We start from the raw sequence: 25,282 nt of genomic DNA on the forward strand, positions 1-25,282 counted from the left end.
CCTCAGCTATGTACACTTTGGCCATGCAGTTCAAAATAAAGCTTTTCCAGTGGAAGGAGCAAATTTCTTTCTTCCTCGTTTATACAGCTGGATTATTCCCCTTTCTCTTCTTCTGCATGCCTTCCACTAACTGTAAAATGGATATGGGGCTGCCTCATGCTTAAGAGGCTCCCCTATGCATGGAAGCCTGGCAGGACCAATGTGACATTCTAGAAAAGGAGGGAAACAGTGGGCAGCTAAGGTATACTGGGTGCAAAGCCTGAGAAGAAAGAACTCTTTCACTGGGGTCGAATCAAGGCACAGAACTACAAGAATGGAGCCGAGAGGCTGTTGCCCATTAATGTACACTATAGAGCTCCTGATATGATCCACTGAAAGGCTTCAGTGGTGTCCATAAATCCCCTGAAAATCTTACACAAAAACCACTCATGTCATGTCTATTTACGTTTTCCTGGGAAAGGGGGCCACAGATCTGAATAGACTCTCAAAAGACTCTGTGACTCAACAGTCAAGAATCATGAATCCCAGCTGGAAGAGCCCTTATTCCTCACATGTCATCTAAGGCAGCTCACAAAGGATACAAGACAAAACAGGGACTTAGGAACAAAGCCCTAGCTAGCTATCCAGGTTGTAATTTCTGGGTATATCTTCCATAACTATGAGAAGAAGAAGGTGATTGGTCAGGATTCAGAATCCCAGTAGTCACTATCAGAAGATGCAAACACACACACCTTCTCCTACCTATGTTAACATTAAATAACTGCCATTAATTTTTTTTCTTGCATGTATGTAGCTACTATCTTCATTCAAAGAATGGGTTACATTAATGATGCAGGTAGAGAGACTATCTCAGGAAAAAATGTACAGCAGGGTCCTCCACCCTTCCTCCCCACCCAATCCCAATTCATTTACTCTCTCTCACACACACACACCCCCCCACACACACTCATTCATTCTCTCTTTCTCTCACACACACACACACACAAACATGCCTATGCACATTTGCATGCACAAATAATACAAGTTGCCCAAATATGCTTTCATGACTATTTTTAGATCATACTCCTTCAATCCAAAGGTACTGCAGCTACCTTAAATAATATCAAACATTTCAAACAAACTTTTTCCCATTGAGAAAAATTTGAAATTTGTTTTGGTTTTTAAACAATGCAAAGACAGTAAGTAAAAACTTACCTTCTAACTGCAACAGACTTAGAGGTACAGTTGCTTGTTATGACAGGTATTAGCCTAGGGATGTGTGTGTGCTGTAGAGAACAAAAAAAGAGATGAACACTTGAAAATACAAAAATAAAACAAAACTAAGACAACTATTTCCTTGCTAACCTACCTTAAAGCACATATATCATCAGATTAGAATTTCACTGAGTTTAGAAAGGAAAAAAGAGTATCACTGGATATTGCCAAAGGCCATGACAGAATTTACACAGTCAAAACAGACAACATGGTATGTAAACAAGTCTAAAGTTAAAACAAATTGGAGGTATAAAATCTAAATTGTCTGAGTGAGTTCAAAAGGGATCAGCAGACCAATTTACTTTGATACTGTTTCAATGGGAATGTCCAGTAACGGCTCTGGGTTTAACATTTGAAGTAGGCAGGGCAAACAGTAAAAACTAAAAATAATACAGAGTAATCCACAATAACCAGGAGTATTCTGGGTTGACTTTAGTTAACATCATCAAGCCCCAGGTGCAAGGGTTGCCTCTAGGAAAAAGGGATTTACTTGAGGATGGGAGAGGTGATATAAAGAACTTTCATTTTAAGCTTTTGTGAACAATTAGGTTTTACTGAAAACTTACACATAAAATACTCGAATATTCATTTAAATCTAAATAAATGCTTAGAAAACTTAACTGAAGAGAATACCATTTCTGTGCTTGCATGCAATTAAGTAAACAACAATTACAGGTGAAAAACAAAACCATAAGCACAAATACCTAAAGTAGACCAAAGGGGGACTAAGAAAAAGAATGGGATTGTTATCTGGAGATATAAAGAACAGAGTAGGAACTCAGAAGCAGATGGAGATGTTCAAATATCTAAAAGCAATGAGTCAATGATCAACACCTCACTACACATCATACCCACAATTCACATTATGAGGTATAAAAGGCTCACAGGCTATACTAAGTGGCGTAAAAATGGCCAATGCTATATGTACGATATGACTAACTATATGCAATCACTCTAAAGAAAAATGCCTCTAAATATTGCTTATCAACCACCAGTATTTACCACTTGCTTATTCTATGTATGGCCCAAAACATACTTACCCGAATGATTAACCTAACAGCTACAACACCAGAAGTGGCCATAATTTTGGCACTGTTTGGAATTAAATTAAAGATAGTTGGCATAATGGCTTCAGCTCCGTGGTCAAATTTATTCCCCAGAACTGATGATAGATGCCTGCAATAAAAAATGAATAATGAACTGCAGTTATATTTCTTGCAAACAATGAAGTTATAAACCTCTTAACATTTTAAAGCCTTTATTTAAAGTTACCTAAGGATAAAGGCCAAGAGTCTCGAATCTTTCCAATGTACATGTAGAGGACTTGGCAAAAAACCATTAGCCTAAGAATGTGTTCTTTTGTTTAAATAAATCATTCCCAACTAATTACGCTTCAAATAGCAAAAAAATTGATCATATGCTAATAAAACATCAACATAAAAACGTTCCCTCACCCTTTTTACCCCACTCTTTTATTTTTAACATAAAATATTCACGCTTCAACATCTGGCTGCAGCCAAAACTCTTTTTTATGGTGGGGAGGGGGAGGGGAGACAACAGACAGTTAACACAAAGTGAAATGTCTTTGCAACATTTTTATTTTTAACTTATTGATTTCAGAGGAAGAGAGATAGAAAAACACTGACTTATTGTCCCACATATTTATGCATTCATTGGTTGATTCTTGTATAGGCCCGACAGGGGTTTGAACCTGCAACCTTAGCGTACTGGGATGATGCTCTAACCAACTTAAGACACCCAGCCTTGGCTGCAGCCAAAACTTTTAAACAGCCACAATGTCACTTTATGTTGCTGCTTCTTTATTATTCTGACACACTTTCAAACACAGAAGTCCCAGCTTCAAACATTGATACAGGTTTAAGGACAGAATTTTCCTGCAATACATGCCTTTAACTTTAATTTTAAAGCTACAGCACTCTTCTAGAAACAAAAATTCTGATAATCATACTACATCTTGCTAGCAAAATCAATGAAAAAGCTGAGAAATGGAAGTTATAAATTTCATTTTTATGTACTACTAGTAACAGCAGCTTCAATTCTTAAAATAGAGGCTTCAGAGCTAAGTCACTGAATAAATATTAAAATCTGTCATACTTTACATAATTGGGTGAGAAATATTGTAAAAGTTCTGACAAAACTATAACTGTAATGGGTCTTGGAGGCTAGTCAGAAGTAACATTAGAAAGACCCATCAGACAGATTCAATGAACCATCTCTGAAGCCTGTGATGAGGCTTTGTCATGATATGTAAGAATCTGGAGCATTGAAGTCCTTACCCCAACGTGATACAAGCCTCCCGCACTACCTGAGACCGCAGATCCTTAGCAGATAGTTTAAAGGCTCCATCCAACAGTCGCAAATGTTGAAAGAAATTATCATACTCAGCAGCACCAGCCAAGAGTAAAGATCTAATCTTTTTTAGCTAATGGGATAGAGAAAATTAATAGATATACAAAAAACAGCATACAAAACAACAAAAGCCATCAAGTGAGATCAACAACCAAGTTAAATGATAAACTGTTTTCCAAAAAGAATTCAGTCAATCAAATGTTAGCTAATACCCTGAATCAATCTATATATCACAAATAAGAACAAGTAATTTTTTAAATGTAGTATATGATAAACACTAGGTTGGCCAAAAAGTCCATTTGGTTTTTTTCCGTACGATGGGTCTAGTAGTGCTTTTTTGTCTCTAACTTCATTCGAAACAACTTTGTTAGATTATGTTGTGACAGCTGCCATATCAGTGTGCATTTAAAAAAGAACTTAACCAAAATTGGTGAATTTTTGTGTAGCCATTTTAATACTGAAAATATACCAACATTTTTGGCATATTATGCTTTATTATTTCAAGAAAGGTAAAAATGCAACTGAACTGAAAAAAAAAATATTTGTGCAGTGTATGGATAAGCTGCTGTGATGGATGGAACATGTCAAAAGTAGTTTGTGAAATTTCTGAAATTTTGCACTGAAGACTTCTCACTGGACGATACTCCATGATTGCGTAAAGCAGCTGAAGTTGACGGTGATCGAATCAAGACATTAATCAAAAAGAATCAACATTCCACCACACTGGAGAGACAGCTGATGTACTCAAAATATCAAATCAATAAAACTACTGGTGAAAATGAAATATATGTCTTTCACTGTACCGAAAAAACTAAATGGACTTTTTGGCCAACCCAATATATTACCATTCTATAAAATGCATTTTTTAATTGAAAACATTTTAATGGATACATGCTAGCCTGATGATAAAATAATTAAAACCTTTATTTTACCTTGTAAAAAGCTCCCTCCCACCAAGTTTCCCTTGGCCCACACCCCACTCCAACTGCCATTTTTTAATAAATTAAAGGAAGAAGCAATCCTAGAGTCTTTTTTTTTTTTTTGTATCTTCCACTGTATCATTATTAAAATGCTAGTCTAAATTTGAAATAGAACACAGTAGCTTTTTTTTTTTTACCACCCCTCTTCTTGCCAGCCAACCACTGTAAAATAGCTTTCCCCGGATAAGACACACGTTCCCTTTTACACTTAGCACACTTAATTTCATTAATCTACTTTTAAAAATAGAACTTTCTAGCAAGTGATGTGAAGAAAGGAAAAGAGGAACACACTGAAAATGCCACTAAAAAACAGCTTCACTGGACAACAATCACAGATTTAAATCTTTACCAAGGTGTGAGTGGAGGGCATCACCAGGCATTCCACAATGAGGTCTTTGTTAAAATATAGGATATACATAAAGGTGTAAATTGGCATATTTTAAAAACAGCAATAGAAGTGGGATACTCTACTAAAAGGTAAAGTGTTAATGTAGTCATTTATATTTAAAATATTTACTATTTAAAATTCATTAGAGCTGTATCCCAATTTCATAATAGTGTTTAGAACATATAAATAAATCTAATGAAAATGTAATCATGTGAAGTCAACGGCTTACAGCATTTACTCTTTGCTCCCAATCATGCTTATCATCAGATAATATTTCCCTAATCTTGTTTATGGATTCCTCAAGGTCTCGGCTGGAATAAATCTGTAAGCAAAATTAATTTACAATCAACATAAGAAAATTCAAAGAATAAAAAAGATTATTTCTTAATTACATGAAGTTAAGAGCATTTATAAGTATAGTAAAATAAATCATTTCATTTTCCAGGAGGACCTATGAGATAACATCTAGGCAGATTTGTCTTAGAATGAGATTCTTCCCCATTTTGAGTATATATCCACTAGATCTGATGCCCAGGTATAGATAACCTTCTCTCAAATAAAGCTTTACTATAAACTTGAAAGATGAATTCACACATAAGAGAGAAAGAGGCCTACTGGGGATCTGTCAGTGATGTACAAGTCATTTATGACTCTTAAATATTATATATAACATCACATCATACATATTTAACCTTAATCATTCTCAAAGTTACTTTCTTATTTATTCCCACATCTGATAAGACAGGTAGGGGAATAATCAACGAAGAATGAGGCATGCTGGGAAAGTCAAGGACTAAAGGATGAAGCTCAGCCTAAAATGCCTACCTATTATCTTGTTTATATACATATGGCATCCAAACAGCAGGTAACAAGCAGTTCATATATACATTAAATGTTACAGGAATCCAGAGCAGAAATGGTCAATGTAGGTTAAGAAAAGTATTGTTAACCCCAGTCATTAACAGATACCACTGAGACATTCAAAGCCATTAAAATATGACTTTACCCCAGCTTTTATCAATAACCTTTGTTTCATCTATTAGGCACTTAAGTGAAACATCAAGATGACATAAACTAAGCTTTTATTAAACCATTCCTCATAGCTTTTCAGACACCAAAATCCTTCAAATTTATAAATTTTTCTTTCTAAGAAAAAATCCCCCAAATAAGTATGTTTCTTTTCTCCCTTGTATAATCTAATCACAGCCCCTCTCTTTTATGTAACCTGGGCCACAAACTTATTACTAGAGCAGGCAATTTCTCTCTAGTTCTTACTGAAAGATCACCTTGAGCCTTGACTTTTGCTCTTCATTTCAGCTATAAAGGCTCCAACATTTTGTAGTCTGCAATCCCAGAGCTCCTGTAGTCCTAACAGTTAAAATTACCTCACGTAGTAAGGAACGTCACATATCACGTACTTGAAAAATGAAATTTGAAGAATAAGCCTATCCTTATTTTTAATCAAACTCAAGTATCCTCACTCACCTGCACTATAGGTACATCATCAAAAGCTTTAATAAAATCCTCTTCATCAACAGCACCAGCTCCTTCTTTTGCAGCTATAAAAAAATTAGTATTTAAAAAGTAAACAATGTGCATTGGAAGAATCTGAATATATACAATAAAAATTACATTTTGGTAGATTTGTAACCATGTATTTAAAGATTAATAAAAATTTAGAGCCCTCGGTGAGGGGCTCAGTTGTTTGGAGCATTGTCCCACACACCAGAAGGCTGTGAGTTTGATCACCAGTCAGGGCATGTACAGGAGGCAACTGACAAATATTTCTCTGTCACACTGATGTTTCTCTCTCCCTCCCTCCTTTCTCTAAAAATCAATAAACGTATCTTCAGGTGCGGATTAAAATAAATTTAGAGGGTTGCGGAATTGACAAATATTACTGAATTTTAATATCAAGATAAAGTATAGTAATTCTACAATATTACATACATTAGCTTAAAGAATTTAAAGAGACTACTTATTTAAGGATGGACAGTCTAGCTTTTAAAAGATTTAGATGGTTTATATTCTATTAATGTATAAATCTTTTGAGAGATTCTAATAACAGATGTAATAGAAAATTTAATTCTTCAGGGAATTAGTTTATTTATTTTTAGAAATCTAGCATCACAAATTTGTGAAATATTCAAATGAGTTCTAAAAATTTAATAGTTTTATTTTGACCTCACATTAGCCTCAAAACATTTCATTTCTTCTAAACTGTAACTCAACTTTTCATTTATGCATCAGTAGCAAGGTTCCCCTTGTTGTAAAATGCTTTGTATACTTAAAAATGAATTACTATCATTTAGAATATGAACCACAAAAATCTCCTGACATCTCATCATGTTCCCCTTGGTCCTGCAATAAAGTTTTCAAAATTAGTGTCTATCTTCATTCCGGTAAACCCTCATTAATGATTTACACTAATCAGTCTGAGTGATCTCCTAGAGCTTCTTACCAGACAACCTCTCTGGTGTTTGGTATCCTGATGGGACCTAGACAGAAAAGAGCTGTATGGATGACTCCTGGTACCAGTACATGTGCACCATTACCCTGATGAAAAAAATCACTGCATCCACAGGCCAACTGTAAACAGTGGACAGTAACACACTTAGACATGCTGCTCTCTGTCTGTTCTAGCATTAGAACTGATCCTACTGAGCAGACAGGTCCCGAGTACTTCCTCTGTATAAAGCACTGTGCCACGTATCACATATGGAAGAGGACTCCAAGACCTAAGGAATCTGACAAGGATCCAATAAAGAAATTCATGACCATGGTGTTAAACAGAATGGGGAAAGAATGAGATAAGGGCTGAAAGGGAGGACAGGGCTGATATCTCTGCATAATTTACACAGCTGGGATTTTTGGAAGAAAGTATGGATGATTATTAGAAGAAAAAGAAATGGTCTGATCATGCAGAAATTTTCTAAACCTTGTTTGTAGAACTGACACCACCCAAGAATAGATCAAGAAAAAGGATTAGAAGATTTTTCAGCCATAAGAGAAATGAAGTACTGATACATGATACAATGTAGATGAACTCCACAGGGTTGTCCAACCTGAGATCTGCTGGTGGCAGGCAGCCCAAGATGGCTGTGAATGCAGCCTAACACAAAACCGTAAATTTACTTAAAACATCATGAGATCTTTTTGTGAATACGGGTCATAATGTATTTAATGTGTGGCCCAAGGCAACTCCTCTTCTTCCAGTGTGGTCCAGAGACACCAAAAGGTTGGATACAACATTATGCTAAATGAAAGAAGCTAGACCAAAGAGCACACGTTGTATGAATTCATTTCTCTGAAATATCTGGCATATGTAAATTCCCAGGGACAAAATCCAGATTGGTGATGGCCAGGGACTGGGGTAAGTAACAAACAGGGAGCAATGTATAAGGGGTGTGGAGTTTTCTTTTGGGGTGATAAAACTGTTTTGGACCTAGAGGTGGTAGTTGTACAACATTGCGAATATACATACTACCATGCCACTGAATTGTTGTTACCTTTAAAATGGTTAATTTTATGCTATGTGAAGTTAAGCTCAATACAAAAAAAAATTTTTTTAAATGCACCCCCTGAAAGATTATAATATCACTTTCTGCCATTGGTACAGCTACTTTAACATAGACAGAGATGCTGGTGGTGAAGGCACTACAGCAGCAGGCAGGAAGCTGATCCATCCAGGCAACACACCAACATTCTAGGGCCAGTTCAGAAAGCAAGAAAGACCAGCAGGAAGCAGCATTCTGATGCTAATCCTGACTTCAGTTTTAATTTATTACCTCATCCAGCAAGCTCAAAAGCCCAATGCTAACAGTGAGCATGGTTCTTAGAGCAGTGACTACATAGTATTTTAGAAGAAAGTAGGAAATTTGCATGTAAATTTACAATGTGACAACAAAATGGAAGTATATAATAAGAACTCAAACTGTCTAAATTGGGGAGTGGAAGAGGAGGGATTTAGAGAGGAAATCTTTGTTATCAAGCCTCAAGGAGCTAATCCCTACCATGTACTTAATTCGGTATCCATACTGATCTCACAAGGAATGATGCTACCTGAAGTAACAAAATACATTTTAAAGAGAGAAGGTACAGTCTGACTTCTGGATAGTCTCAGCCTTGATAAATAAAAACTGGCTAGAAAGGCCCCATTGTGGTTTCAGGCACTGTTGGATCCCCATAATAAAAAAATGGCATCAAGGCACCCTTTTGGTTTTCCTCTCTCTTTTAGCTATGTTTTCCTCAGTGTGGGCTTCATTCTCCTACAAACTCTACTTACCAAAATATAGCAACACAGCAGCTCAAATTTACATCCCACCAACGCCTCAGCATTAATAGCACAATAATTAAAGAAGAGCCAACAGAAACACATTACAAATGAGACTGCTTCACTTCTGAAGGACACAGAAGGCCAATACTATGCACGTTTGGCTTCAAAGGCTTGCAGAGCTGACCCCACAACACCACATGGGGCTTGGTCTTACCTGAAGACTTGGATCCAAGAGTAGATGATCCAAGCCGGCGAGTGGTTCCCATTCCAACATTTCTCCGTGAGGTTGGTGGAGCTTTGGATGATGTAGAACTAGCAGAGGAAGGTCTGTTACCATCCACAGAATCTTCATCATCAAAATTTTTATCTGAAAAGTAAGAAAAAAATCATTGTTTTAAGTACTTTTTCACCTGAACTTAAAATAACTAGCCTTAGAGATGAATGGTTTGATTCCTCTTTTGGGATCTGAGATGCCCATCCAGGGTCTTTCCAAGCCTAATGCAGGTACGAACATCAAGTTCACTCTCACATATCTAGAATGCTCTCCCACCCCCTTCTGGAAAATAGAAAACACACAGAGAAGAAGGCAATCTCTCATAAAATCACAACCTAGAAATATTTTGGCATATTTCTGACCATCCTGTCTTGCGTTTTTAAGTAATAGCTGGCATAAGACTACATATTATATATTATTTTGGAATACTGCTTATTTCAAGTAAGTCATTTTTTTCAATATGAAAAATCATACTTCATAAATACCTTTTAATGGTTGCATGGTACTTTGTAATTGGAAAGTGCCATAACTGAAACATTTTCATTGTTAGTCATTTAGGGTGGTTCTAATACCCCATTAGAAATAGTATTATAACACCTCCTTACTTGCGTCTTTATTTGAATTTCTAACAATTTTAAGAAAAACATCCTTAGAAGCCAAATTACTGAGTCAGAGAGTATAAAAGTGTTTTGATGTATCCTGCCAAACTTATCTTCAGAAAGGTGATATAAACATTTTTTTCCTCAAAGTTCAAAAATGTGCCCATTTTGCTACACCTATGCCAAGACTGATTATCATTTTTAAACTTCAAGCAAAATTGATACGTTAAAAATATGCCTCTGCAATGTTACCCCTCTCTTTTAGTAAGGTTGAACATTTTAAAATAAGTCAATTAACTTTTAAATTTTCTAAGCAGCAGTGGATCCAAAAATAGTCCTCAAATTACATTTAAAATGAAAAGAGAAAAACTCTATCTGGGCTTTAAAAAAAAAAATCAGCATATTTGTAAACAGCATTTTGATGACACAAAATTAAAGCTATCATGGTACACTATACAGAATAAAAGGCTTACACAGCATGTGTGAGTCATTCAGAATGTTAAAGAACTGAAGAGTAATTAAAAACAAAAGAAAACTAACATCTGTTGCTGGCAATATTCAAGATTTCTGAAAAAGGGTATTAGATCTTTACCAATAAGTTGAAAGTAAATATCTTTTGCCCCCAAAACAGATATAAAAAAACCTGTTTTTCTTGATCTGTTGCTTATTAGCTAAACCATCAATAGCCAAATCTTGTGTCTACTCAGCACCCTAATGTTCCTTACAACTCCCTAACAATCGACTTCAAATTACATGACTTTTTTATTCAACATTGTGGTGGAGGGACCTATCCTTACAAGTGCATATCCTTCTATAAATCAGCTTCCTTCAACATGCCTTTAACATTTCCCAGATCACCTTATCAAGCAATGCCTACGTTGTTTCATATATGATTCTTTCAATCCATGTATCAATTTCTTATTGATTCAGATAGTCAGTGGTCTATTAACATAGATTTCCCATGTGAATTCTAAAGGTGATTCTTAAACTGCAGAGCACATTAATGCCCTTCCCAGATGTAAAATTTAATCTTATGTAAAGGAGAACGACAACTCAAAGGAGAGGTCACCCACTCAGCACTGACAGCATTAGCAGTGACAAGGACTCAGCCTATCTGTCCTCAAGGGAGCTCCAAGAGCATCTGAACCACTCCACTGCCATTAATGAACCATGTTGAAGAACTCCAATCATTATTCTTCTCAGAATGGTAATAGTTCAGGTGGTGGAAACGCTAAGTAATGAATATGGGAAATGAGGACAATACTATGCTTCATTCAAAAATTCATGTACGTTTTCTTTCTAACAAAGGGGGACATGCCATTTAGAATTGCATTCAGTTATGGAGAATTACTTTCAATGGACCAATTTCACTGGAATTCCTGAGATTTCTGCTTGCAGCAATGATGGCTTAGCAAGGACCAGATATAACCTCTTGTAGTAGCTAACAACCACAAAGAATATATAAAACTACTTTCAGATAGGACAGCAGGCAATGCAGAACTATGAACCCTGAGAAAGGAAAAACGAGGTGAGCTATATAATCCCTCCTTCTTTCTTCCTGAAGACAATTTCCAGGCCATCAAGTACAGAGGAACCCAAACTGAACCTAGTAGCCAAGTTGAGAAAATGAAGATCAGAGTCCAGAAAGGCTGAGGTGGCTACAAGTTACAGAGTAGAGTGCAAGAAAAGAGGAAGATACCCAGAAAGAGAGCTCTAGAAATGTACTAAGCTCTAGGCCATACATGTGTGGGTGAAATTCCACAAAGAAGGGCAAAAACTGACCAGGAATCTATAGACTGATTCTCAAAGTTTATATAGGAGGAAGATGTTCAAGCTCTAGTGTTCTGGGTGGCTCAATGGAAACAATCAAGAGAGACTGCCGAGAGGGCAGGCCTTAGCAGTAGAACTTCACTATTTCTGGAGTGAAGGCTATACTAAGCCTGCCTGATCAGTTTAAAAACAAGCCTCAAGGATATAAGACAGATCTACAAGTAACTTAACTGCTTCACCAAAACAAAGCATAATATTCTTTAAAGGAATATAACAAAATGTGGACAAACAGCAATGGAACGTTCATAATACACCTAACTGAAATTTCATAAATACTGTGAGAAGCAGGAAAATGTGACCTATAATCTGGAGGGGGATGGGGAATCAAAAAACAATAATGACAGAGATGATGAAACTAGCAGATAAGAACAATACAACTGCTTTAACTATTGCAGAAAGTTACAAAAAGTTCATTTGGTTTTAAGTAAAACTAAAAGACATTTTTCATTTTCGCCAATAACTTTATTGAAAAACATATTCACCGTTTTATTCCACTACCTTCTGCCATCTTTCAGACAACTTCATAATTCCATCTTCCCCATGACTTTATCTTTTTGAGCACTGAACTGTTCCAGGTACCTCTTCCAGCCTCCCAGGGAATTAAAATTTTTCCATGAAGAGAATTATGTTAAGACCGAAATAAATGTAAATCTGAAGGTGCAGTCTGATGAATACAGCAGATGAATCAGAACTTCCCAGCCAAGCTCTAACAGTTTCTACCTGGTCATCAAACCAACATGTGGTCTTATGTTATCCTGATGGACGATTATGTGTTTTCTGTTGACTAATTCCAGATGCTTTTCATCAAGTGTTGCTTTTGGGTGATCTAACTGGAAGCAGATTTTGGAATTAATTGTTTGGTTTTTTGGAAGAAGCTCATAATAGAGGACTCCCTTCCAATTCTACCATACATACAACATCACCTTCTTTGGATGAAGACCAGCCAGACTTTGTTGTGATTGGTGGTGGTGGTTCAATTCTCTGGCCTCATAGTCTCATGATTCCACATTATTGTAAAGTATCCACTTTTCATTGCCTGTCATAATTTGTTTTAAAAACAGAACATTTTCACTATGTTTAAGTAGAGAAATCACATGCAGAAATACGGTCAAGAAGGTTTTTTCCACTTAACTTATGTGGAACCCAAACAGTAAAGCAATTAACATAACTGAGCTGGTGAAAATGATTTTCAGTGCTTGATCTAGATATTTTGAGTGCGTTGGCTATCTCCCTCATGGTAGAATGCTGACTGTTCTCAATTAATGTCTCAATTTGATCACTATCAACTTCAACTCATCTACCCAACTGTGGAGCATTGTCCAGCGAGGAATCTCCAGCCCATAACTTCGCAAACCAGTTTTGACACACTCAATCAGTCACAGCACCTTCGCCATACACTGCAAAAATCTTTTTGCATTTCAGTTGCATTTTATTTCTTGAAATAAAAAGCATAATATGCTGGAAATGTTGCATATTTTCTTCCATCTTCAGTATTAAAATGGCTACACAAAAAAATCACCAATTTTGATTTTTTTAAAAATGCACACTGATATGACAGCTGTCACAATACAACCTAATAAAATTTTTCGAATGAAGTTAGAGCCAACTAAGTACTACTTATGGAAAAACCCGAACACATTTTTTGGCCAACCCAGTATGTTCAAGAATTAGAGGAATACATAGACATAAAAAGGAAGATTAAAAAAAAAAAAAAGACTAAATGGAACTTCTATAAATTAAGAAAACACAGTACCTGAAATAAGAATTCCATTGAATGGGATTAAAAGATTAAACACTGCAGGGCAGAAGGAAAGAAACCAGAGAATTTAAACACACAGCAATAAAATTTAACCACAATTAAGCTCAGATATAGGAGGATGGGGCTGAAAAAATTAAGAAAGTCTCAGAGACCTCTGAGATGATATTAAGCAGTCTAACACCCATACAAGTGTACTCCCAGCAGGAGCAAGAGGGGAGAAAGACACATACAGAAGAACAAACTACAGCAGGCTTTATAGAAAGCCGCATGTGCTAGAAGACATTAAAATGACATCTTGACAATGGTTACAAGTATTAACATAGAATTCTATATCCAGCAAAAATATCTTTTAAGAATAAAGGCTAAATAAAAATTTATACAAACAAACAAAAAAAGAATTTGTCACCAGGAGACTGACCTACCTGCATTCCAAATGGTAAAAGATGATCTTCAAGCAAAAAGAAAATGGAAAATGGAAACCTGAATTTACATAAAGAAATGAAGCACACTGGAGACAGTAAATATATGAACAAATTTAAGACTTTCCCCTCCTATTTTAATTACTGCAAAAGATAAGTGACTGTTTGAAGCAAGCATAAAACACCCAACATTTAGTTTCCACTCTTTATAGTCTCATGTTATGGGAAGATAACCTAGTGGCCAGAGAAAAGATATACATTGGCTTGTGCATATATATCCTGGCAGTTTACATATATGTTGTTGTATAGGATACCACAAAAAAAACTGGGAAAGCATGAAGAAAATGGAAACAGTTCAGATTCTGTCCTCAAAGGGCTTACATTTTTAAAAGCTAATTATAACTTGTCCAAATTTACTGAAGATTTCATATAATGGTGTGCTGCAGTAAGAAGACACATGTTTCATCTCCAATTTCTTTATGGAAACACCTCCCAAGGAAAGGAAGGGTGGAAAAAGCATATTAATCAGCCTATGTAGAGTTTTAAAAAACAGAGATCTAGTAGTCCCACTCAGTCTTTACTTACCCTTTGGAAACAGATGTAGCAGATTTACTTATCTGATTTCCTGACCAGATTAGTGAGAAAGGGGGTGCAGGAGTTAAGCAAAATGATGTTAATGAGAAGTGACAGTTCAAAGTCATGCAGCTAAACAGAAAGTGTAAAAGCAAACACACATATAGAAAACCCGACAAATCCAAACTGCTTAGAATGCCAGTGCCAGTACAGAGCTCAAATCCCATTTACACAACTTAACAGCACAACAGTCGGTGTTCAAACAACTACCCTGCACCATCAAGATTAAATTATTTTCCATGTGCTCTGTCAACAAAGAAAGTAATTCATATTTTCTATCTGAATTGGGAATTCAGGGAAACAGGGAAAAGAGTACACCGTATTCATTTTCCAGACTAACTCTTGGACACACTGCCTGAAATTTAGACATACTTTGCTTCAAGGGGTGTTTGGAGAATAAAAGCCAATTAAACCTGTATGAAAACTAATACACTATTAAAAATACGTTTACTCTATGTTCCCAGCTTTTTGGACACCCAGAAATTAAAGTCAAATTAAAAAGGAGGTTAAGCTCTCAGAAAGCTTCCCAGTTTCAGATAACTGGATATATCTTCTTATATAGAAGGTGCCCTTCCTTAACAGAACAAAGAAGCTGTATCTGCAACAGCACAGTAAGTATAATGGATCCACTCTGAATCGAGTCCAGGATGAGCAGCATTATAGCCCAACTTCTAAAATAGTTCAGTATTTCTCAACCAAAGGAATCCACAGAGAAATCTACCAGTCATTTAAATTCCCATTTTCTTTAGGCTTTTCAGCTTAAGCAGACACCTGTCAGCACAGCCTTTTTTCCTAGAGCTTTAACTAAGCTGTAGAAAACATACATGACAATGAGTATTTTTAGCTATCTAAGGTTCTATTACATCAATTAAGATTTTTCATACAAAAAGACAACATATATAGCCCTGGCTTGTGTGGTTCAGTGGATTGAGTGCCAGCCTGCGAATCAAAGGGTCGCAGGTTTGATTCCCAGTCTAGGGCACATGGCTGGGTTGCGAGCCAGGTCTCCAGTAGGGGGCAGGCAAGAGGCAACTACACATTGATGTTTCTTTTCCTCTTCCTTCCCTTCTCTAAACACCTTAAAAAAAAAAAAAAAAAAGAAAATCACCTGAACTCCATTCCTCCTTTTACAGCACCCAGACAAGATATTTGAAAATGACTCATGAATTTTCTATAGTGACTGTAATTTTCATCCAAGTCAATAACCCCACTCCTAGCAACACATTGAAGTAGGCATAGTAAAGTGAAAAAGAGCAGTGAAATAGCATGCCAAAGGGACCACTGACACAAAATAGATTTTAAAAGACAGAAGAGACAGGATCCTTGGAAAAACCAAAAAGGCCAGAGTACAGTCCTCCGTGGACTAAAGAGCAAACAAGCAAAATTCTAAAGGCTAGGTAAGTCCATGAACTTTCTTGAACAAGCCTTTGAACTGCAATCAAGATGCCAGGTGAAGGCTCAAGAGACCAGGGCAGGCACCAGGAGGGCAGAGCAGTCCTCTTGTCAGCTTCAACTGACTTAGATTCTGAAATCCCTAAAGCCCCAGCTGCCTCAGAATTGAACTTTCATGAAGTTGGAGAGATGAAGTTACAGCAAGCCACAGACAGATTCTATGGGCCAACATGATCAGAAAGACCATTACATACGACAATGGCTATAGGTTTGAGTATAGGGGTAGCAGAGAAACCTATCAGATTTCAAATTTGTTGTGTGAAAGTTGGAATTACAATCTTTAGATTAAAATGTCAATTAAGAAAATTCACATACACACTAGTCTTTGAGGACCAATGAAATGGCACAGAAACTAAGAAATGTCTGTCCCATTGTCCATCTGCCCGGAAAGCAGAACCTAACCCACAACGCTCTTCCTCTCCTCTCTTCTCCTAAGGCAGGTGGAAACCCAAGCTCATCTTCTAAAGCAAAAACAACTAAGCCTCTGTTTCACTGCATGAGGGTCACTTTGTGAGAGCTAATACTCCTGACGGGCTTTCAGATTCACCCATTCCTTGGTGCTGATATTCTCCTCCAAGGGAGAAAGAAATGTCGCAGCCCAGTAACTAGAGTATAATTGGCATTCCCAAGAGGAAGCCACACAGAGGCATGATAGTAAGCCCCAAAACTGACTGCTGTTCATCAATAACCCAAAATTTCATTTTTCTTAAATCTTTCAGAGCCTTTGCTATCTGCAAGTCTTCCCCCCTCTGCCTGATATGTTCCTGTGTATTCTTGAAAACACTAATCGATTGTCAGCTCCTCTGAGACCCTGCCCAGCTCTGTCCACGGGCGACTGATGCCCTTCTCTGTGCTACAAGGCCACATGTGTGCCTTTTACTCCGTCTCACCCTGGAATTAGACGTCTGCAGGTCTGTTTCTCTGTCCCTGGTGTTACGGACCCTTTTGTTTTTTTTCTTGGTATTCCTAACACCAAAAACACAGCCAGGGCAAATACATAGTGAACATTCAAATAATAATTCTGGCAGTTCGTATGAAGACAGGCAAAATTTGTGGATATATACAAACTGTGCTTGAAGTATTGTTTTTAGAAGCTTTTATTAATTTTAAAAATGCATAAGGTTTCATTAGATAATAAAGTCAAACAAGACTATGAAAATATCAGAAGGCAAATCAAGAAAGTAAGGCAATTACAACCCTAAATATCTTTAACCTTCCTGATTTCCCTCCACACAGAAATATCTTTATTCCTTTTTTATGATAAAATATATGCCTATTTTAAAATTAAAACTCAAAGTACTCATAAGCAATTACAGCCCTCAAACTAAATTGCTAACACTGATATATATACATATGCATTTCTAGACTTCAATGCATTCATAAACATATTATACACACAAAAACTGCTTTGTGCCCATTACCAATATCTAACAAATATTTTTCTATTTAAACTGTTCACATATACTATATTTAATCAATCACCTATTAATAGTTTGTTTCAAATTTTTCACTACACTACTGTAGTTGATATGTTTAAAAAAGAAACATATATATACATTAATACATTAATACCTAAATGCATACTAGGCCCTGTGCTTGGTGCTTGGCACATTCTCATTAAATCCCATGACAACTATAAGAGAGAAGCACTATCACCACTCCATTCTGAAAGATGAAAATACTTAATGCATCCAATATATAACATGCCCAAAGTCACACAGCTAACTAGAAGGTAGATGAAGCCAAGATTCAAGTTCATGTCTGTCCAACTTAAGATTCTATGATTTGATTCATAATAATAAACAACTACCACTCCCCCAAGAAACAATTCACATTAACTGGTCCTTGTCCATGTGCTGAGCACTGCACTAAGAGTTTTCTGTGCACTGTTTTATTTACTTATTTTAATAGATGTTCACTTAAGAAAACTATTTTTAAAAATTTCTCAGAGAATTACCAATACTGTTATGAATACAGACATAAAAGTCCTCAACAAAATTCTAGCAAAACAAATACATCAACATATGAAAAGAATAATCATGGCCAAGTGGGATTTATCCCAGGAATATAATGTTGGTTTAATACACAAAATTCAGTTAAATACACCATATTAAGAGAATAAAAGACAAAAACATGCTCAAAAGACACAGATTTGATAATATCCAAAACAAAACCTTGTCATGCTAAAAACACTACAAATAGTGATTAAAAAGGAACACCTTCAACCTGATGAAGACATCTATGAAATACAAAAATATCTCCCCCATTTATGAAATTAAGGAATGCTTTTGTCAGAGCACAAAGGGTATAAAGTTTAACCTGTCTGGAAACACCACACCACAAAAATGGAAATGGCATAATGGAAGCTAGGAAGGTGCTAACAGAGTGCTACTTGCACCCCTGTGGCACCAGAGACCTACTATCTAAACAAAAAAGGAGAACCTGAAACACAGTCAAGCTTACAGTGAGGGATCGCTTTCCACCCCCTCAGCCCGGAGCTTCCTGTGTCAGAAAGCCAGGTTGGCATTTTAAGACTATCTCAACCATGACACGCTCATGTAGATAAAGCAAGAAGACAGAACTGCAGCAAAGAAAGGATAAAAAGTCGAAAATTCATTTCAGTTTTACTAGTCCTTTAAAAATGCAATGAAAAAGGGAAGAAACTGGGAGAAGATAGGCAAGAAAAACACCATCCAAAACTGGAGAAGGAAGTGAAATGTGAGGACATGAAGCAAACCGGATTCTCTGAGACACTGCTGGGTGCAGAAAGTTCATTCTGGGTAAAAACTGATGAATGCCTCCTGCAGGGGCAGATGAAGGCTGAGTTCTTCTTTGGGTCTCAGATATAAAATGTTCTGGCTGTGCTTGACGGTTTACACGCAGGCTCAGGAGAGATGCAGGTATAGCTGGCACGGTAGGTACCTAAGCATGGTTTTGTGTGTGAGGAAATGCACAACTGGTATGGGGCAGTGAGCCTGTCCTAAGAGTGGAGCCGTTAGTCACATGCAGCATTTCATCAAGACCAACCTCATGATTTCAGAATGGAAAACAAAAAATGGAACTAAGCTTCAGTTTCCCTATCTGTGAAAAAAAAGGGATAATACTGCCTATCTACAGGGAACATCCAAAGCGTTGCTTGCCCAAAACCAACTCCCTCTTCTACTGACAGGGGGGAGCAGTTCTAGGGTAATCACCCTCCCTCCTTGGAGCTGTATAGGTGGCAAGCCAAACACTGCCGGGGCCAACAAAATGGAATCATCTGCCTAGGAGGGAATGGAGCAAACCAGAGGACAGCAGAGGGGGTGACAGAGTCCTGGGAGCACCACAAGATCTACCAAGACCTCTCAGTTATATGAGTTTGTGCCACTTGCAACCCAGAGAATCTCTGTACTACATTAAAGGGATGTCAAGAAGTTTAAACAGAATATACGTAAAGATAGGAAAACTGTAGGTATTCAACAAATGGAGCTATCTACACCGCCGCTGTGTTATGCAGGGGTACCCAACCTCCGGACCACAGGTCAGTACCGGTCTGGGCCTATTAGGAATTGGCCACACAGCAGGAGGTAAGCGTGAAACCATCCTCCCTATCCACCACGTCTGTGGAAAAATTGTCTTCCATGAAACCAGTCCCTGGAGCCAAAATGACTGGGGACCGCTGGTGTTATGCTTTGAGTACAAAAAGCAAGCCCTTCAAAACTATGTGGTGGAGCTGAAGAATAAAGAATACAATTTTTTTCAATGATCTTAAAAGGCATGCACAATTAATTCAGTTTATACAACAGCAAGAAATATATAGACATTTTTGAGAAACAGAAGGCACAGTCAAAATACCTTCCTTAGAGCTGGTTCCAAAAGGGAAAAAATCCATTTACCCCCTTGTCAAGATGCCTTGGGACTGTCTCAAGTTTTTTTTCCCAAGATCACAGGAAAGAAATTTGTCATTTATAAGGAAAAGAAAAAAAGCTAAGTTAGGAATATGCCTCCACCAAGTAGTATCAATTTGTAGAATTTCCCTAAACTCTCTAGAGTCTCCTGTAACTTGGAAGTTCAAGTCAGGGCACAGAGTCACCTCAGAGGTGATTTGGTCTCAAAGAGATCCCTTTGCTACTTCTACAATGAAGCTGGATGGTTGCCTAGAAGGAGCGGCTTCTATTCACTGGGGGCTGCTGCAGAGCACACATCCTCTGAGTATTAACAGCAACCATTGGTACCACCTTCCTTCCTTCGTCTCTTTAGCCTTTATTTATTAAGCACAGCCATGTGCCAAGCACTGCATTGGGAGCTGGGAAGTGGAAAGTAAAGCCCATGATTCTCACTCAAGTTCACAGTGCAGCCCAGGGAACAGACACGTACACAAAGCAGCAGTTAAGATTCAGTGTGATGCTTTGCTAAAGACACAGGATATGCCATATGAATACAGAACAGGGGTAAATAGAATAGGGCCAAATAAACTTAGAAAGGATCCACTGTGCCCTCCTACCCACCCTGTGCTGTGACTTACTCCATCACTTATGTCTGATACCAGGGGACTAAATATTAATTGGAAGTGTGAGATGCTTTAAATGTGTGCACATCACACATTCCTGAGTAATTCGGGAACACCTTGGACCATGATGCCAACGAATATATAATGAGAGAGAACAAATGCCAAAGACTCTTCCTGGACAGATGTAAAAGGGGCAAGGAATTTCTGATGGATATAATGTATGAACTAACCAGATGCCTTCTGTATACAGGAGCCCCACTACTCTGGGACTATGCTCATCTTGAGCACCAAGGAGCAGAGGATTCAAGGCAAAATCCCCACGCCCAGCAGTTAGGGTTATTAAAGTTCATATCTCTTGACCAATCTGGAGGCCTGATTTAAATCAGCACTGTGAATACTATGCCTTCCCCAGAGAAAAGAACCTACATGGCCCAGCAATAATCAAATACATAAGATCAATCTTCAAGAATTATCTGCCAATATACCTCAGAAGGAATATAAACTAAGAGACTGATACTTTAATAATCTGTATATTGAAGAGCTCCCCAGTACGTGAATTAGGGAAGATGGAAAGAAACTATCCTTCCTGCTGGAATAACTAGCCAGTGCGCTCCATGGGGACTTACATTTACTCCTATTAACAGACTCTGGGGCAAGCCACAGAGGAACTCTTAGACGAAAAACCTGGCTCTACAACCTATCCTGTTGGGGATGATCACTCCTAGACATGATTGTGTTAGTGCTGTGAACTCCGGATAGATCCAGAGTAAAAAGAAAAGTAGAAAGAGCCTTTCCAAGAGAGCCTCCCCTGCTTCTTCTCCCTGACAGGTTCCCAGACCTAGGACTGTCCTCTTTACTTCTTTGGTCATCTAACCCAAGTTTCATCCACTGGAGGAGGAGGAGGAGGAGGAAGAGGAGAGAGGAGGCCTAAGTGAGTGGTTATTTGTATGACTTTTTCTCTCCTGGATGTCAAAGGTTCTCTGGGGTAAAAGTTAGTCCTCACACATCTTGGTATCCTACTTTTTAGCCCCCTGCACAGAGCCTGGTAGAAAGTTAGTTTAAATCAATTCACTAATGACTCTAGTACTCTCTGGCCACGAATTTTTAGCTTCTTTAAGGCTTCTCTCCTGGGAAACAGCATTATCAAAGTAATTTACCATGGGATTACACTGAATCCCATGGAACATAAATCAGTCACGTTCAGGACAGCAATTAACCATTGTTGTGTAACCATTGTGAAGAAAAAATTATAGTCTTGTTTTAAGAATTTGTGGTGATCTTTCCTAGTAAATATCTCTGAATAAATTTTGGGTCTGATTTTCTCCAACTATTACTGTGTCTTGTTTCTTTAATGCTGTGTTTAATTCAAATCTCAGTAACTCCAGTCTTATACTTTGAAAAGTTAAAAGTTATAATTGGTGGTTTTCTATGGTTTTAGTAAGAATAACACCTTTAGATAACTTGACTACAACACAGGCTTAAAACACATTTACTACTGCAAAGCCCTTATGCATCTTTTATTAAGTTTACTCCAACAGCTACCTGGAGTTCACATTTGCTGTAATTACTTACATAATTACATAACAAACAGTTACATAGGCCAAGAATAACTTTTTTCAAAATTTCAAAGTAGTTAGCTTTCTTAAATTCTCTTAACTACATCTGGGCACTAATAATTACAAATGGCACTCAGGTTTGTCTAGAACCATTATTTGTCTAGAAAATTATCCAGAACGAGTCCCTCCAAGCTAAGAGCTTCTAAGACAGACATTCTGATTCATGCCCATGCATAAATGCCACACAACTGCAGGCTAAAAACAGGAAGCAAACAAAGAAGAGCTTAGGGAGGTATCAACATCCCTAAATGCAGGTAAATACAGTTACACTACATAAAGTACAGGATATCGTCAAAGTTTTTAAATAAATTATAAGCATATTACTGAAATTACTTGTTGGATAACTGTCCTTTCACACTGATCATATGCTTATTTTCTAGACCTAAGAATAAGTCAGGTGACTGTGCCACATTCCACAACTGCACAATCGCGGCCTACCACTGAGGCCTGCTCACCAGTTCCTAAGCTCCCACAACACTGCTCATCTTCCAAGCCAATTCTCCACATAATAATCACATTGCCCGATTTATGTCAAAGAAGCCCGAAGAACTTTCACACCCAATTTATGAGTACTGACATTCTACACTCCTCTCTGCCTGCCTGTCAAAGTCAACTTTCTTGGTACCAATAAAAACACTACCATGAGGGGTTCTTCTGAGCACACCAGCTGGGAGCTAGGGTTCGTTCTTAAACCCCATCACAGACTCTCAGTTCAGCTCAAAAACGTGCTCTGATGTCAGCCAAGAGGCTAGGTTCCTCTTCCAACAGAGAATGGTCTCAAAAGCAAAGGGAGGGAAAAAAAGAAACACAAAAGAAAATGGAGAGGGAGAGGGGAATGATAAGAAGAGAACAGATACTCTTTCTCAAACTCTAAGTTCATCAGCAAAGCATTAATTTCCTTGAAAAAAGAAAAGAACAGCTATGTAATTTACAGAAGCCACAGCAAGCTAGTTGCCACCTGATTTTGGTAACTATCTCCCCTTCATTTTTCTGTTCAGTCAATAAATGCATAAGGCACTTTGCTAAGCCCTGGGAATACAGTAAGAACAAAACATGTATGCTAATCTCCACAGGAAACTTCCATTACACAGAGGTAGAACAACATACATAAACACAAATAAACAATAAACCTGTCATAAAGATGATGAAGGAAAAGAACAGTGCACTACATAACAGAAGAGGGGAAAAGGCAAAGGGTGATAAGAGGCACTGGACAGCATTATTCAGAGAGGGCCAATTCACACTGTAGGGTTTCCATCAAAGGCGTAACAGTCATTTACACAGCAAAGGATTACTCAGGCGTCTCACTCATGGACAGAATTGAAGAGTACGAAGAGAATAGGTAGGAAAAAAGTTCCAATTTACTCTGAACAATTAAGCAAAAGAATGCCTTTGGTTAAGAAGCACAGATCATTCTTCCCGCAAGAAAAAGGGCCCTACAGACAGAAAAGAGAATAACCTGTACTCATAACCCTGTGGATCAAGCCTCATGGCCAACAGCACATATGCAAGGCAGTAGCTCTGTACAGCCCGACCTAATTGCATATGACTAAATACAGTAGGGCACACTCAAACACCACTTGTATTTCTGTACAAAGAAACCTAATTAAATTGAAGATGCAAAAAAATAAATCTTAAGATGGAAAAAAGGAACTTCCAATTGTTGGGGGGCGGGGGGGAGGCAGGCTCGGTTTCCATTCTTTTATAATGTGGTTTTTAATTCAGTCTTGAGCCCGGACATAAGAACCACCCATGAAGGCCACCCAATATTTTACCAGAACTTTCCTTCTGCTTTGCTCTGTTAATTCTCTAAATTCCAAAGGTCAATGGGTAGGTTTGTTTTCGATGATGGGGCACCTGTGCCCAATGGGGCATCATATGTAAGGTGGTGCTACAGTCATGTGGTGTGGGGGGGTTATGGAGCCGGCCCGACTCCTCTCACAGTGGAACCTGGAGGCAGCTTCTGCACACATGTACATTGCTGGGCACAAGCCAATGAAAGCCTTATGACCTCAGAGGATAATCCGCCATCTTGAAGAAAGGTTTTGGCATATCTAGTAGAGGGGGTAAATCAATCAATGTGCAGCTTTCACTTGAGACAATGAAAAACAATAATTGGAATTCAATCTTCCATACATGGCTCTAACCTTGGGAGGTCACACATCTAGTGGTCCACAGATTTCAAAAAGCTCTCCAGACTTCAAAAATTCTGACAGTATTTCTAAATTTAGATAAGTTATAAGAAATCACTGAACTTCTCTGAGCCCATTTCTCATCTGTAGAATGAAGATCATTCACATACCTTTTGTTTGTGTTTTCAGAAGGCACTTTTTAAATGCCCACCCTATGCCAGGCCGTGGGCTGATGCTAACAATTCAGAACGAAGCTGACAGGCAGTCGGTACACTGTGGAAACTAATTTCCAGAGCCTACAGAGGTGCAGGGGAGGCATTTCTGAAGAAGCCTTACAACACAACAAGCAATACCTGAAAACTGAGCAGACACTTAGCTCAGTGAAAAGCATTAAGAGGCCTCTAGGCAGAGAAACGATAGCAGCTATTAGGACTGGCACTAGCACTGCACAGCACACAGATATGCACAGCAGCAACTGGTGATTGTTACTCATTATAATAACCCCAGACTTCATGGTAACGACTAAGAGAATAACAGGTCATTTAAACTGTTAGTTATTCCTCACAAAAGTACTCAAAGTGGAGACATTTAAGTGAACATATTCAGACTTTTATTTTTACTATTTCATGGGAAAGGGAGATGTTTTAAGCAATTTTATGGGCTGTGAACAAAGTCTGTATATTGATGACTGAAAACTGAAATTAAACCTCTAGAAAACAACACCTTAGATATTTCAACACCTTAGATAATCTCTAAATGTATTAATAAAAATCACAGTGTATCCTTTTGGAGATTATACATTCTCCTTTTG

General features: G+C 37.7%; 1 protein-coding gene across 1 annotated transcript in view; it reads right to left on the reverse strand.

Annotated features, from left to right (window-relative positions):
- CLASP1 (cytoplasmic linker associated protein 1) overlaps positions 1 to 25,282 on the reverse strand; it is a 266,333-nt gene that overhangs the window by 119,896 nt on the left and 121,155 nt on the right. The window contains exons 9-14 of the mRNA XM_054575023.1: positions 9,483 to 9,635; positions 6,478 to 6,551; positions 5,222 to 5,314; positions 3,552 to 3,697; positions 2,295 to 2,430; positions 1,195 to 1,265 (exon numbers count right to left, since the gene is read on the reverse strand). Coding sequence (XP_054430998.1) covers positions 1,195 to 1,265; positions 2,295 to 2,430; positions 3,552 to 3,697; positions 5,222 to 5,314; positions 6,478 to 6,551; positions 9,483 to 9,635 — 673 coding nt within the window. The remainder of the gene's footprint in view (positions 1 to 1,194; positions 1,266 to 2,294; positions 2,431 to 3,551; positions 3,698 to 5,221; positions 5,315 to 6,477; positions 6,552 to 9,482; positions 9,636 to 25,282) is intronic.

Source organism: Pteronotus mesoamericanus, unplaced genomic scaffold, assembly GCF_021234165.1.
Source record: "Pteronotus mesoamericanus isolate MK-2021 breed Mesoamerican mustached bat unplaced genomic scaffold, CSHL_Meso_final contig_27, whole genome shotgun sequence".
NCBI classification, from domain to species: domain Eukaryota; kingdom Metazoa; phylum Chordata; class Mammalia; order Chiroptera; family Mormoopidae; genus Pteronotus; species Pteronotus mesoamericanus.